This window comes from Cygnus atratus, chromosome 9 (assembly GCF_013377495.2).
Source record: "Cygnus atratus isolate AKBS03 ecotype Queensland, Australia chromosome 9, CAtr_DNAZoo_HiC_assembly, whole genome shotgun sequence".
Taxonomy (NCBI): Eukaryota; Metazoa; Chordata; class Aves; order Anseriformes; family Anatidae; genus Cygnus; species Cygnus atratus.
This window is the reverse complement of record NC_066370.1, coordinates 2,791,089-2,808,340: the sequence shown is the minus strand read 5'-3', so window position 1 is coordinate 2,808,340 and position 17,252 is coordinate 2,791,089. Positions and strand designations below refer to the sequence as shown.

The following is a 17,252-nucleotide window of genomic DNA, read 5'->3' as shown; positions in this document are numbered from 1 at the left end:
AAAACATGTAATGTAATTGTTTGGTACAAACCGGGGATACAGAGGCATTTGTAGCTGGTTCCAACACTGCGACAAATGCCATGTGCACAAGGATTCAGAGCACAGAAGTCAATCAGCTGAGCACACATAGGTCCTGTAAATCCAGGACTACAACTGCAGGAGAAGACAAGTCTGTCTGCATAACAGGTTCCATTGTTCTGGCAGGGAGATGATGCACAAGGGTCTATTTTGTCTTCACAAGAGGTTCCTAAAAACCCTAAAAAAAATAAATGGTTTTGATAGTTAAACATTCAATTGTAATAATTAAACCAAGTTAAAATTAAGACATTGATATATCTACATTTTTTTATTCAATGAAAATTAGAAAAATACAGACTCCCTATATACTTTAAATTCTAATTTTACCAGTTAACGTTGTATGATACAAGATGTTTCAGGTAGCATCATACTATCACATGATTAAAACAGTGAAGTCCAAAAGTATTTGTTGATTCTGACAGGGCTTATCCACTTTAAGTGCATATGGCTAGAAAAGCAGAAGAAATTTTCTAGGGATCAGTAACTTATTAACAGACTAGCCTGGAAGGAAAAGAAGAAAGAAAAAAAAAGCCAAAATTGATCTTCCTTCATTACTGTTAATGTGTTGGTTAAGAATAACAACTCTAAAGGACCCCATGAGTTTAACTGATCTATAATAATTTAAAAGAATTCCTTTTTTGAAGAACATACCTCTTATTAGCAGACAATGATTTATTGAAGCAACACCATGTAAAAATTAGGCATAAAGAAAAGAATATCATTGCAAGGGAGGAGTTTTGTTTTGTTTTAAATGTAGAAAAGAATAATACTTGCATAAATTTCATAATTATTATGAAATATTATTATATTTACTATAGTTTGTATCACACATATATACGCATACATCACTTACATAGTAACATTATTGTACTTAAAGCAAGTCCAAGAAGAATATTCAAATTCTATTACCCGTCCAAATAAAAGAGCAAACCATCCTTTCAATTTATATTTTTTTTTAATGATTTCCTCGTGGAAATGGTATGGCCCATTCCTACAGATCATCACTTTTGCTCAGCAAACACGTCTGGTCAAAATTCCTTGGTGTATTTGACTTCGTAGAACAGCTCTTAAAATTTCAATACTGTAATCACTGGGAATGCCAAATCAGGAGCAAATCAGGCCAGCCTCCACTCAAGACCCATCAAGCCAGCAGAACAAATCTGCTCTAATGGAAAGCATAAACCATGGCAGTTGTGCCAGTCCAAAGGAGAACAAGCCACATGGCCACAGCTACTGAGGAGGTTGCAGCCCCATCTCAGACACCCTTCAGAACAAGAGAAGAAAATAAGCAAACGTGTGAAAAATTATATTAGCAGCCCAAAAATATTTAATCAGAAAAATAGAAAATGAAATAAAAAGAAATAATGATAATAGAAATCCCACAGCATTTGCCTACTGGTGACAGAAAGGATGAAGATGGAGGAGCTGGCTCTGTTCTATAGCAGCCTGCCAACATCTCAGAGCATGAAGGCAAATAATGACAGGTGACACTTTGGATTAACACTCAATGTTAAAAACTTATCCCTGACGGAATGAAGAGGATTTTTGGCCATATATCTATAGGTTTTATATTTATAAAGCCTCACTGTTGGATTAAAAAAAGATAATGTACAAGAACCGAATCTCTCTATGGTATAAAGCATACGATGAATATTGCAAGCGAGACAAAATACTATATTCAGTATAAACTTTACAGCATCTCATTATCTTACTGTGTAAATATTTTTTTTGTTCTAAACAGTATCATTTCACATTTCAAGCAAGCTACATGAGGAAATAGTTTTAAGTTAAATTTGACAGATGTGTTAGTTTCAGAGCATTTTGAGTTTCTTTTTCTAATTATTCACAATTCAAATTCAGGTGAATTAAATTATAACTTTGTTTAACTGTAGTTCCAGCACTGTAATCATGGATAGCAAGTCAAGAAGTTGGCATTTCTGAAAACAAACATATAAGAAATAGATCAATTTGCATTTTGAAGTGTAACAAAAAAATTATGAACAGGTTCCAACTTTAGTTTGTTCTTATTTAGGTTTGTTAAAAACCTGGTCCAGAAAGATCTAGTGAACTGAGCATGGTCTGTCAACTTGACTGAGCTCCAAGACTTGAAGAGCTAGTGAGAATTGAGATAACTAACCTAAAGATGTTAAAGTTTCCAGCACACACAAATAAAATAAAATAAAATAAGATAAAATTAAATAAAATAGACTGGCAATTAATTTGAAACCTCCTGAGGGCTCCCTCAGAGAGAGGCAGACAAAAACTCAGTGAACTACGTGGGAAAGAGGAGCAAATGGGTATTAAAAAAATTAGTAACCTACAAAGAGCGTATTACAGGGTTCTATTCAGAAAATTAACAAAACACATATTATTGTAGCTACAGAAAAGATGGAAAGGTAACAACTGCCCTGTGAGTTCTAGACAAAATTAACATATTCTTGGACACTCTTGGCAGGAGGCTTTTAGGAACTGAAAAAGCCACATTTCCCTCATTTCCCTCACATGTTCACAACTCTTATGCCAGACATATGGAAGAAATAATTTAAAAAAAAGGCAATTAAAGGAAGGCAAAAAAAAAAAAAAAAAACACCACGCCCAACCCAGAGACTGAAATTGTTAACAGTTAACTATAAATAACTCCTAACCTCAGCTACAAACCAGGAAAGAAAAGTAGATATGGCAGGGTTCTGGCAAAGAAGATAAGTAAGGACATTCTTCCCTCTCTGATGTCCTATGGCTCAGATTGCTTCACGGGCTTTATCAGTACCACCTGCACAATAATGTGGAAGAGAGACAACCTAAAAACAGATATTGGCGAATCCTGTAGTAGAGGTCCCTCCTGTAGATGGTAACTGCATAGCCATCAGAAACTGAAGGGAATGGAAACCCTCAAATCAAATCTCTAATTCCAGCAACAGTTTGCTGGCAAATTAGAAAAGCCTTTACTTTTACCGTAAAGCCCCAGATGGATTTAAAAGAATCTGCAAGGACTTTTAAGTATTACCAGGAGGAGATCAGCCATTGAGTCTGGGGAAATCTCTACACTAACTCTGAAACCGGATTAAAAAGGATCAAGGAGATCTGAGGTCACACATTACACTAATGCTGCTTCACTACAACCTTTGCCATAATCTTCCCTACAAAGAGAAGCTTACTGGCAGATGGCTAATGTTTCAAGTGACAAAGCACTTCAAGAACATATGCAAGTTTAAAATACACTAAAACATGTTGCCCTTGTGCTATCTTTGACTGCACTGTGAAATGTGTTTAGTTCTTCTGGAAGTTTAAATCTTATGGTACGAGTTAAATATCTGAAAGTACTAGAATCAACAGTAGTCACACATCTGCATTGAACATGTATTATTTCAACATTTCTGATCGTACCTTTGTGTCCGTATCAATAAAATTGTTGAAAACAAATAATGCCAATAAATTTAAAAATCAAATGCAGAGATGCATTGATTGAAAGCAGAATAAAATGCTGGAAGAAAAAAGAATGAGGATTACATTTAACGGCAGAAGATTATCCCCTGAATTGTTCTTCAGCTAGCTGACACAAACACAACCCTGCATCCAGGTCATTATTCGTGTAACAGGGACGTGACTAAAATGTAAAGACTATTGATGATTTAAAATTCCTGGAAGCAAAATTTTCCCAAGGAATAACACAGAAATCAAAGGGGAAAGGCAATATTAGAAAAGAGTTATACTGTTCAAAGACACAATGCAATACTGGTGCTTACACAGAACAGACCATTTGGTTAGTTGTCAAGAATAAAGGTAGCCAGTCAGGTGATATTCTTTATATATCGCTACAGACCTCCAGGGCAATGACAGAAAGTAGATCAGAAAATGTTTTCAGAGATAGAAAAGCTCTGGATAAAAGCCAGATTTCTCATCATGGTGAGATTTTAATTACTTGGCTATTGAAAACAAGAGTCTAGTAATAAATCAAGGAAGTCAAACATTTTCTGAAGATGTTGTACAACTGCTTTTTATACAGTCTGCGAAACAACCAGCTTGCCTGAATGTTATGTTAGACCTAATTCCAAGAAAAGCACAAATGTGGAAATATAAACTTGTGAATTGCTACAACTAGGGATTACAAAGCTTTTAGATTTGAAATCCAGGGATAAATACTGAAAGAAAAACAAGCAATTTGTTACTTTCCGCACAGAAAATGGTTTTATGAGGAAATATAAGATGTCTGATGGAATTTCACCAGGATTCTGTAAAGAGAAAAACATACTCGTCATAAGGAAACAAGAAATGATTAAAAAGCAGTTGCAAGATTTTGATTGAAATTCACCCTAGCTAAGTCTTAACAGACAACAATGAACAGAGGCTAAACACATTAAAGCATTAAGGAGAAGTCTATTAAAAATAGGGTCAATATGGGACAATGTCAGGTAAAAATAATTGGATTAGCAGAAAGTACCAGAAACTAAACAGCCATAAAATTTTTAATTAACAACAAAATGTTCTACAGGTAAATTAGACTCTCTTATGGTAATATGAAGTATTCTGCATTCTGTAATCACTGGTAACCTTGGGAAATCTTACAGATACAACAGCTGTGTATCCTAGTTTCCTGGAATCAAGATAATAAATAGGTTCAGGTACGTAAACCTGAAGAAGCTAAAATTACATTTGCAAGATATGATCTAGAAAAAGGCTTTTACATGAACAATGAAGCCCAGAAAAAGTGAAAACCATGAAAATTAATTCTTAATATAGGCAAATAACTTTTCTCCCTGTCATTTAAAATTCATGGTGATAATATGCATTTTCTAGCTGCTATTGCAAATCAACACATATGAATCACAACTTAGCATCTTCTATAGTTGTCAAGCTCTGTATTTTGTAAACCGCAGAAACCACAATAAGAACATTAATTAAGCTGTTTTCCGATTATAAGCAGGTGTTTCAGAGCACTTTTGCTCTGTGTGTTACCTAGCTATAATTACCTGCAGCTAGCCAAATCAAATTGACAACAGTAAAATAAAATCAGTCCTGAAATGTGAATTTCAAGTAATCTAAACATTTAACTCTTAAACATAACATTGTTTTCTCTCTAGCTCTTTCTACAGGGTGGTAATGAAAACTTACTGCTGAAGACTATTTCTCAAAAATATATTAATCTGGATTAAAAGTTTTCTGCTACTCCTATCAGAGCCGGTAACTTCCGGATTGAGAAAGCAGCAAAACCCCAAGAATCTAAGACGGTTTCACGTGGCTGGTCAACTGCCTGCCTTTTTTTTTTTTTTTTTAATTGAAAATCAATGTATTCCTACAATACTGGATGAAGTTCATCTGCAGACATCAACAGGACATTGAAATTGCATATAAGAGAACTTCAGAAACATCTAAACATCTTACAGAAGTTTGTTTCTTTCTTATAACTGATCCGCTCTTTGTTCATTTTCACCTGGCTTTGTTCAGATAAAACATATCTATCTATCATATTCCACTATTGATTTAATAGTATCTTATGAACAAACTTGGCAAAGGCTCTTCAAATGTTTAAAATACATAAATACTTACATATTATATGTAAAAAAATATCAGGTCTTTCATTCTACCAATTTGACAAGATTTGCATGCGCAATAGCAGATTAGTAACACTTGCATTTCCTTATCACAAATGATTATCATTTCTATATTTATTTATTTTAACAAATATTGCAATGAATAACCTCTTCACAATAATAACAAAGTGAAATTTTAAAATAAATTTTTCAGTCCTTAATATTGCTCAGGTTTATTCATTACAGATTTGAGTGTAAAATCCAATTTGCTCTTTAATAAAAGGTGACTCATTAAATTTCATATAGCAATTTATTTTTGAGCATTTTGGACACATTACATTCTACAATGCGTCACAGAAAATGGAACCTTCAAGTCTAAAAAACTTTACCTTATTAAGACAATAAATTTGTCTAAAGAATAATCATGACATTTTCATATTCATTCTAGGCTTCTTTTTCAGAGATTTTTCACTCAAATCTCACCTTCTGTAAGTTATCACATGCCTCTTTCATGAGCCACAGATCTCATTTCTAAGAGAATTGTACAGTCTCAAGAACATTCCTCATTGTTTCCATCTCATTCATTTTTCTGCCATCTTTTTCTTCTCCCTTTGTGATATTTTCCATCTGCTGTTATCCTTTTCTGCCTGTCCACACTGTATCTCCAGTTTTAGTTTTTACACATGTATAAGCTCTTTGGCTAGCTTTCCCCAACTGTGCTGAATTAGCACTACAGAAAGAAAGGCCTCTTCTCAACAAGCAATTGCTATTACGCACAGCAGGAGACCAGCAGCAGAGCTAGAGATCTTACTTAAATTAGAAATCTGTCGTGGGTTTTGTGTGTGTTTTATTTTTAATGGAAAATTTGAGCACACTAAAAAAAGCAAATCTGCAAGTTGCAGCACCTGTAATTTTCAATTAACTGTTTTTTGTTGTATCTACAAAAATAACCAAATCTCTTCAAAACCAATCAAAAGCACTCAAAATATGCCTTTGTGAGAGGATAATGTCACAAAAAGCATCTAGAAAAATGAAACCTTTCTCTCCCTCCAGACAATACATGAATTCCTGAGCTTGTTGGCATTAGTAGATCTTCCAAAACAAGATGGAAAAGCAACACCTTATTATCTAATGAGCCTACTGGCTACTCCACAGCAACAGCATTGGCCCTTGCAAACATGCCAAGTGTCACTTCTGCAGCAATGCTCTTCTCTCTTTATGGTGAGGACATAAGCAGGAAACACAACTACGTAACCTCATCAGAAGTATTCACCCTTTGAAACAGCAGTAATTACTAGGAAGTCAAGGAGAACCTCTGGAGCTGCTGTTGAGTGATCATGAAGGCTTCAGGAAGACCTTACAGTGGCCTTGCAGTAACTAAAGGTGGCCTGCAGGAAAGCTGGAGAGGGACACTTCGTCAGGGAGTGTAGTGGACAAGGAGTAGTGAATTTAAACTAAAAGAGAGTAGATTTACATTAGATATAAGGAAGAAATTCTTCTCTGCGAGGGTGGTGAGGCACTGCTAAAGGCTGCCCAGAGAAGCTGTGGATGCCCCATCCCTCGCAGTGCCCAAGGCCAGGCTGGATGGGATTTGGGCAGCTTGGACTGGTGGGAAGTATCCCTGCCCTTGGCAGGGGGTTGGGACTCGGTGGACTTTAAGGTCCCTTCCAACCCAAACCATTCTGTTATTCTATCACAGGCTCACTCTAGAAAAGCAACCATGCACAAAAGATGGCATGTGTTCCTAAAAGCCTAAGAATGATTTTCTCAGAAAATGCTAATTTCCAAGGGACTCAGAATCAGAAGTATACAAGACTATTCTTTCCAAGGGGAATAACCCTGGCCAGTCCAGAAAGTGATTCCTCAGAAAGTGATTCCTGAAACCTTCTCTTCTCTCCAAAAGTGTTTTGTTGTTGTTGTTGTTTTCCCCCTACATTGGGAATAATTCAGGTCAATGTACAAAAATTGATTTTAACAAGAGTAATAAATGTATTTCAGTACAATTTTTACCTTGGGATGCTCCAGTGCTTTTTGAAGAGGAGAATATTTATAGCATGTGAGCATGTTAGACAAATAAATAAGTAATCAGAGCAACAGCTCCTTCAGCAACTCCGTCCTGGCTCTGTAATGTGGCTGCTCTTAGAATTACAGAAATGATGCTGGGAAATACTGGAGACACAAAGCAGCCAACAAGACTGTAGGACCAAGTGACATTGCACAGAGATAGCCAAATAGAAATAAGACTGAGGATAAGAGAGAAGCACAAGTAACTTGGTCCTCCTGCAGCAGAAAACCTGCTATTAATAAGAAGAACACTACACATCAAGCAATGGCACATCAAACAAATAACCTCTCCATCCCTCTCTTCAGGTAGAACAGTTCTTGAGAGGGATGAAGGGAGGCCTTTTCTCTCCTGTGCTGGGCCTGCTCCCAGCCAAGGGGCCTTCCCACACCACAGAGAGGAGCTGCGCAGGCCCAGGGCACTCCTGGCACTGCTGCCTGTGCTGGGGCCTGCCCCGGCCCACTCATGGATGACCCACTGCTTGCATGAGCTCCCTGGGCAGGAGAGCAGCTGCAACCCCACACAACAATCAAGGTATAAATGCCTTTCAGCAGGGCACCAAGCAGCTACTCTTTGAGCACTGTTTCCTAGTTGCAGCACCACAGCAGTCACACAGCAGAGGGTAGCTCATGGGGACCCCGACCCACACACAACCCTATTGTCATGGCCAGAGCCTCAAACAGCAGTAAGAGAAGTTGAGAGTTGGTTGGCATATTGATTAATAGGTCATTAGGAGCAAGGAGTTAAGTTACATGACACACACAAACAAATATGGCAGCATGGAAACAAGCAACACCACCACCACCCTCCTCCCCCCCCCCCAAGTAGCTATTTTTCCACATATTTATTAATGGCAAGATCTTTTCCTATGAAGCATCCTTAAAGATACTTGAACCGATTTCCTAAGAAAAATGCAAATAAATAACTGACCAAGTCTAATATTGAAAAATTTTCTCACTGAATTTTACCACTAGTTGTTAAGACAATCACTAAAACTCTTCCAAATGAAAAATCTGCCCTGACATCAAAACGTGTGTTTCAACACAGTTGTTAAGTAGGTCACTCATTAAAGTATAATAATCTAGAAAAGTGAGGAATCAGTCTAAAGAAATTACAAATAATCTTTCATTATTAAGCAATTATACATTACCAGAATAGTTATCAGAGTCATACCCTTAGAGCAAACACAGGGTGCTGACATGACAAAAACATCCACATATCAACTGACATCAGAAATATAATTAGTTCAATGTTTTAATCTTAATTATAAATAACTAATAGAAGAATTCATAATTGAGAGCTTTCACTCCTGATAACTTTATCTGCCATTCCATTCAGCAAAACGTTACAAAAGCATGCACATCACCATTGCAGTGTCCTCATCTCACATAGTTACGTTTACAGAGTTTACCAATGAAAATCACTGAAAGGATCATGTACGAAAAGAAACAAATCCAAACAGAAAGGAAAATGAATTAAATCTTTTGGGGACTGAAAATATTCATTTAGTTTTTACCCAACTGACCCAGATGCAGAAATATGCAAATAATGCATGGAAAGCGGCTTTTCTCATACATTTACTAGACAACACAAAAATCAGAACGAACCCTAGATCCTCAGATTGTCTTATCTTTCTCACAGTGCCAGAGCCTAATTTCTACTGTGGAGGTGCCAGCAAACGGAGAGAGCATTTCTGTGCAACATATGCCCTGAAACACTAAGCTCTTACCATACTTTGTGTTATTGATGACACAGAGATATCTCATCTGGACTTTTTTCTGCTTATAGTTATGGCCTAAGGTACAACTTTGAATATATTTTCATGTAACTGAAAATTCAGACTAAGTACACCCCATGGAACACCAGTCTGTACAAGGTAAAAGAAAAATCATTACTGTTTACCTTCTGGACACTGACAAGTGAATCCATGGATGCTGGATGAGCAGGTACCTCCATTTTGGCATGGCTGCTGGATGCAATGATCAATCTCTGACTGGCACAGCTCTCCAGTGTAACCTACAAAAACAGCACACAATATTCAGAAAATTTAGGGAAAATGAGATTTTCTCACTAAATGTATTATTAGGTCACCGAAACAGTAATATTAGTTTCCTTAAACAAAATTAACCAAAGTAATAAATAGAAACCGGGACAGTCTCCTAATTTCTTATAAAATTAGATTTTTAATAAGAACTTATACTTCACTGGAGAAACATAAATAAGTGGTGGAAATCTAGAGATTATATCAAATTGCATTTTACCGGTGATGGGTTCTCATCAGGACTCATACAACCAAAAAAAGAAGTCATTTTGAATGGTTTTCAAATGCATCTTGAATCTCAAGTGAAAAATCTTTAGGAAGACTTCAAACAAGACTTGTCATCTGAAATATTTGTGCATATGCTGAATGACTGTCATTTGTTCCTACTTCTGGGCTTCAGAGAGGGTGTTTATTTTAAGTGGGAGCTGTGAAGGACTGCTCAGCACAATTGCAAACTCTTCTAAATAAGCTTCTATAAGTTCACAAGCTACAGATTGTGTGTACTCTATTATTTGACCGTCAGTTTGCTTTGTTCCATATGTCTGAAGTCTATAACACATCCAAAAAATGAACAAACTTACAAAGCACAATCTAAATCATTAAATAGTCCAAACTTAAATTCCTCAACAAATACAACACAAATTCCTGTTCTAATTTTTATTTACTTCCTAGAAACTGTCTTGGATCAATGACAGAAGAAACTACACACTATATATTAGGGGTTTTATTTAAAAAAAAAAAAATCCTAAATAAAATCGTAAGCATCATGGCTGGTGCTAAAGATCCATAAGCTAGTACTAGATGACACTGTTAATACACTGCTTTGAGCAGGTATCTGAGACAAAGACTCCAAAATGAGACAGAGGACATGCCTGGACTAAGATTTTGCTTATGCAGGAAAGGAAAAAAAATAAAAATAAAAATAATAAAAAAGGGTGTGCGTGTGTGTCTTATTGTGATTAAATAATTGTATTTAATGTGATCAAAATCAACATTTTAAAACCTTTTCAGCAGGCTAATAGTTGTCTTTCCAAATCTATTCATGTCAACATAAAGTAGGTCTCAACACAGATTGTTATATTTGGAGTTGCTAGAGTACTACTATAGAAAAGAATCTCTAAGACTTTCTTCTCTGTGTACCTTACTGCCTTTATATGCTATTGACAACTACATTATAATCCTACTTTCTGCAATGTGAAGCCTGGAAAAAGAAACTCTGTTGTATCTAGATTAATGCTCATAAGTCACCTAAACTCAAGAGGAATAATAAGGTTGAAAACCAGAACTGTGCTGTTTTGAGATAGCTCCTCTGGACCAGACTGGAGCATGTGGAGAGACCTCAGCCTTACTCTTAGTCAGTGATTTTATCTAATTCTAATTGGTCTTAAATTAACATAACATTTACAAAACCAGAAATAAGTACTAGAGACTACATCAACTGATTTGTTTCATCTATATGCTTCCTAGTTCTCACATCCAGCTGATTATTATTATGAATCATAATGAAGTGTTTAATGCACTTAAATCATTAAAACGTTTTTCCATGTTCAAACCGTTATGAAGTATGTGAAAGCTAAGAATTACACAGTAATTCAGCGTGTATCCAAAAGAATGTTAGCACAGAAAAGCATAAATGACTGTGTTGCTCTGAAGCTTGCTGAACGAGTTTTCTGGCTTCTTGTGAATGTCACTATAGCTTGAGGCAAAACTCATCAGAGATAATATTTTATGTCAGCCTTATGCAAATAAATATGTTCCATCTTAATATTATCTATAGGGCATGTTTTGTCCATCTGCAAGAGAATATGATTAGGGAGTTTAATACCAAGTTTGTTGCAAGTGCTACAAATTTAGAGGTGCTAAGCAATCACTGTAGGAAAAAAAAATGTTTGCTGGTCAAATACTTAAAGAATCATTACACCTATTCATTTTGTGCTGTTATAGATTTTCATAACATTTCCTTCTAGCAAGATTTGGGAAACAAAATACTGTTCATACAGTGAATGGTTCTGAATTTTGCAAATGGAAACAATAATTAAACTATTGTTGCTGTAATTAAACTCTTATTTTCCTGTCTTTAATATTTTTCCATATGCATTTATTTTTAATGGGTAGAAACACAAGTTAACAATGAGTAGGCCACCTGAATAGACTATTGTTTGCTATTAACAAACAAGCAAACACAAAAAATTAAGAAAAAAAATAGTGTTTTGTTTTTGTTTTTTTTTAATAAGCATAATGCATTGAGGCCATGGAGTATATAGCTTGTAAGTTCCAGAACGTAACAAATGGAGTTAACTATATTTGGTTTACTGAGGATCTACAGAGAAACTTGGTCAAGCTGTCTTTCAGAAGGGAAGAGTTCACATATATAAATGAAATAATTTAATTCCATCTATGGGTAGCTTTGTGTTCCATCATAAGAAGTAGGAGCGGTTTTGTAGAAGGAAATATTTAGAATTTTGACTTTTTTTTTTCCCTGTAGGAGCTAACATTTCTTCCAGAGACAAGGAGAAGAAATAATTACGAAAACATGTGCAAATTAAATTTTAGGGAAATAGATTTCAAATGAAAAAGGTATAACCCAGACTTTAAAAAGACAATAAAGACATCAAATAAGAGGTATTATAGACACTGTTTTCTTTTTACTATGCGTCTCACGATATTGACCCAATGTTTTTTCTACACCTGTGTTAACACTTTCTCAGGCAAGTAATTGAAATGCTGGTCTCCAACAGCGATTACTACTTTAACTCATGGGAAGCTTTTAAAAACTGGAGAGGAAGCAAGCAAGCACTTGATGCAGGTATCTGGGATCATAACAACAAAGACAAAAAACAACTACCAACTTAGATTTTTATATCATTACACAAATAAAATAATATTTGCTGCATCGAAACACTATAATTTTTAACCTCACAGTAGAAACTGGAAATATCACAGACTTGAATGCCATAACGGAAGTAATAATCACCTTTGGAGTCTCATTCATAGCTAAGTGGGAAGTATACTTATGTTACTGTGCAAAACTTAGCTGTACAACATCAAAACATTAAGTTTTCCTAGTCGAAATGTTCTTAGGCTTTATGGTAAACACATCGGAATTATAAATATTCCCCCTAAAGCTTTTTTTTTTTTTTTGATACAACTAAACCCACAAATTTTGAAGTATTTGAAAATATAATAGGATGGGAAAGTTATATTTCAGTAAAAAAAAAAAAACTGATTTTATGAACTGCATGTAGGCTTTTTTAGAGTTGTTCCTGGATTTCTCCTGAGGTAGGGAATTTTGAAAGAGAAATTTAGGCAGAAATACTTGATATAGAACAATTTTAAAGACAGTTCTCAATAAGAGCATAAAACATAAACATACACACAGAAAAGTCTGTCTTTTCTAATTAAAAACTACTTGTCAAAATCGAAAACAATTCTGAATCAGCCATATTCAACATGACATTAACAGTAGGAATTTTCAAACATTTGAAGTCTGCTTCACTTTGACCTTTTCTTTCTTAAGTTTAAATTATTATTTAACTATATTTATGTATCTTGTTAAAGGTGACAGTTATCCACTGGCATATTTATGAAATAGAGTACATGTGCATAATAACATCACATCTAATTTTCAGAGCAGTATAAATCCATGTTGGATTTATACTTTTGGATATATACGTATATTATTTTTTATTATTATTATTTTATTGGATTTATACTTTGAATTATGTATACATATATGTTTATATATATATTATTTATATGTAATATAAATATTATATATATATTTATATTTTTTGAATATATATATATTTTTTGAATTTTTTGGATAAAAATCCAAATATAAATCATGTTTTTTCATCACATTCACTGTAGTAACTCTAATCAAAGAGAGAAAAAGAGGAAGCCCTAGAGGCATAAAAAGTACATTTGTAGGAAACAGCATGTCCTTTGGAGAAAGTGAAGGGGCCTTCATTTTTTGCCGTGACTGATTTTCTGAATTACAAAGTTCACAAAATGGTTCAGAAGATGGTACATGTCTGCCACATTAAAGCATCACTTGCATCCACCTGCTTCTGGCTCAGTCAATGTTTTGGCCAGTAATTAAACAACAACCTAGCGCAGCCTGAAGGATCTCTAGTCTGTGCGTAAGGGTAAGAAATAAGAGTACACCCATCTCTAAGAGAATGTAAGAATGCCCACTCCATGATCTCACCTTAGGTCAGAATAAAGTGTTGTTACTATATCTTTTATATATATTTTTAATCCATACAAATAAATACCTACCCAGCATTAACGTGTATCTTTAGACAACCATTTAGAGACAACCGCTGGAAGCCTGACCAAATTATTCATTTCTCCATCGGCTTTTTATTAAATGGCTTTTATATTCTGCAGAACTGATGATCTATTCCAGAAGCATCTTCCATTTTAATTTTTCACAGATAAGACCCCTTTCTCTCTGATGTCAACTGACCAGTAAGTGATTTCATAACTCATTAGCCAGTAAATTGCTCAGTTTTTTGACAGAAATAAAAATGTACAGTAAAATGTTTATATGAGGCAAAATAAATTACCTAATATTTACCTTAATCTTATACAACTTTCATTGTACTTTAATTTTCTAAAATTATTTAGAAATAAAGTGTTCTATTACAATAATTGAGCTTATCTTTGAAATGTAAGATTTGAGATAGCACTGAGTTTTCTATAATAGTCATTTTGTAAAGTTTTTCCATTAGCATGTAACGTTAATTTATCCTCCAGCATTCAACTATGACCATCATATTTAGTTTAATTTTAATTTCAATTAAGATGTCTATGTTCATTTGATCAAATTTTAATGGCAAATGTTCTTAAAATAACTTCAGAGAACTCAGGCACTTGATCATTAATCAAACCCACAAGTTACTCAGTTTAGTTTCTGAATTTTAAAAAAGTTTTCAAAATTTAAGTTAATTTAACAGCTGCATAGTTTGGAGAAGTATTTTTCCATGTCACCAGTGTAACTGAAGAAAACAGTTTACTAGTAATAATTAAGGCATCTTCACTGAAGGGTAGCTACAATGTATACTTAAAATCTAAATTTGAAAAAAAAAAAAAAGAGAGAAAGATTAAGAGAAAGCTGATTTTAGGCAGCAAACCAACTGATTTTGGTCATCTTACTAGGTAAAGTTCTATCAGCTATGAACGATTCCCTCATTACATTATGGCTTGGCTGTGTGGTGGTGTGCTTTTTGTGGCACTATTCACACGTGAAGAGTCTTCCAGCCTTTTAAAACTGCCCTTATGTTGTTTTATTTTCCTCCTTTCCTGCTATCTGAAGACACACAGTTGACTGCTCCGCAGAAGATATGCACCGAATGTTGAAACAAAATGCATTATTCACAGCACAATATGATACCCACCAGCCAGGCAACTGCAGGTGAAATTGTTCCCATCGTGTTTCTGTGCTAGGTCGGTGCAGGTTGCGTTGTTCTGACAGGGCTGGTTTTGACAAGCATCAAATTCCTCACACTGGGAGCCCTGGTACTCATCCTCGCAGTCACAGAAAAAGGTTGCCTAAAAAAAAAAAAATCTGTACTTCACAATGAATCTAAAAGGCCTGTTGTAGGCATAGTGTGGCATTCATCATCTTTGTTAGTAATACAATAATTAATATTAGATTTGAAAAATCTTTATATTGCTGAGATTGTTAAGGTTGTCTCAAAAGATAGAAACAAGAAAAGCTCTCTCATCTGTTGTATCCGTTTAGATTAAATACCTTACTTTATTTGTTCATTAAACACTAGATGGCAACCACATTCACTCTCTTATACATTTCCAAGCCAGATCATTTAGGCTAGAAACACGCAGCTGTCTCATGCACAAACATTGTAATGCAAAGTACAGAATGTGCATGGAACAAAGAGATGGGGTTAGTATTTTATCTTCTATTTTTACTTCTGTTTGCTTCATAGAAATAAAGCTGCGTCTTAAGGAGAAAAGAAAATAATCTTCATAAAAAAAAAAAAAAAAACCTGTTCTCAGTAAAACACAGATTTCATTTTTCCTTAAAAATACTGCACTGGTAGAATCTAAACAAGGATTAACGTTATACATTTCCAAAACTCAAAACGATGTGTGTATTTATCAGGAGCACTAAAATTACCAGCTAGGCACATGCCCTATGCATGTTATGATATTTGCCCAAGCCTGTTCACAAAAGTGCTCTGAATCTCTCACGTTAGCAGTTCCAGGTTTCCATATGAGGCTGTAGTTCAACAGAAACAAAAGATGGGCAAACAGTTGAAGATTTGCACTGCCCACCAAGGCAGCATTGCTGTTATTCCAGGCTATTGGGTTGTGTTTCCAATGTATGTACACCATATCACAGCAGGTAAAATTGTGCTCCATGGCATGATGCATCTTAAGTCCTGCCTTCACAGCAGGTAAAATTGTGCTCCATGGCATGATGCATCTTAAGTCCTGCTTTCCCTTCTCCCCCTTATGAAGCACTTGGAGACAAATACAGATGGCTGGTCTAATGTTAATGGAAGTAGAAATAAATAGTTTCAAAAATGACACGGTTTTCAACATCAGTATTGATAATGGCTGTGGAATATACTACTAGACATTAGGCAGCTGGAAGTAAAAACTAGACAACCTGGATAAAAACAAACAAAAAAATTTATTATAAAGATAATCCCCAATATCAATTCATAGTCAAACACATAATCACCTAGCCTGACTTCCTTTTACTATGGAAACAATTACTGTAGGACACCAGTCCTACACTGTGTGCCTTCCTCACTGTCAATGTCATGTCAAAGGAATCAAATAGAGGAGTTGAGAGGAATAAACCTCCAATTTTAAACTCCAGTTTAAAGTATATCTATTTCTCTGAAAATCATTATTAATCTAGTATGTTTTTTATATCTTTAAAGATTATTCCTAGCTGATGCTTTTTTTTTTTTTTTGCCACTGATTATGAATTTGCTGGAAGCAAATATGTATAAAATAATTTTGCTTTTCACCCTACAGAAATAAAGGCCAGGTCTGAGTTATAGAACTATCTTCCCTATCAAAATAGTATTTCAGGTAGTACAAATCTCATATCTGATAAATATAGTACTGAAACCTAGAATAGCAACATCTAAAAATAAAAATAAATCAAAACAAATATACTCTTGAGAGTATAACCAGGAGTATAATTAAAATGGGAAATTCTGCATCAGAAAAAAATAATTCATTATAAAGTTAAAATCTTATTTCTAATAATTTTTAGATACCACCTGCAATTTCACTTTATATTCAAGTATCTAGCCATGATCTGTTGGGAATATTTCTTCTAAGTATCCCAGATTTCTCTCTGAAATACAAATTCTCTCTGCATTCATGTAGCCACAGCATTTAGTTTTTCTTAGACTAATACCTTCATTTAAACAGTTAAAATTCTGAGCTTGTTGGGATCTTTTCATTTATACAGATAAAAAATTCAAATACACTGAAGACATTGTGTTGGTGCTACTACTGTCTTTGTACTATTGAAAGAATTGTTGAAGCTTAA

General features: G+C 34.7%; 1 protein-coding gene across 1 annotated transcript in view; it reads right to left on the bottom strand.

Moving 5' to 3' along the window:
- DNER (delta/notch like EGF repeat containing) overlaps positions 1 to 17,252 on the bottom strand; it is a 121,163-nt gene that overhangs the window by 26,399 nt on the left and 77,512 nt on the right. Inside the window, exons 6-8 of the mRNA XM_050712537.1 lie at positions 15,112 to 15,265; positions 9,571 to 9,684; positions 32 to 256 (exon numbers count right to left, since the gene is read on the bottom strand). Of these exons, the coding sequence (XP_050568494.1) occupies positions 32 to 256; positions 9,571 to 9,684; positions 15,112 to 15,265 (493 nt within the window). The remainder of the gene's footprint in view (positions 1 to 31; positions 257 to 9,570; positions 9,685 to 15,111; positions 15,266 to 17,252) is intronic.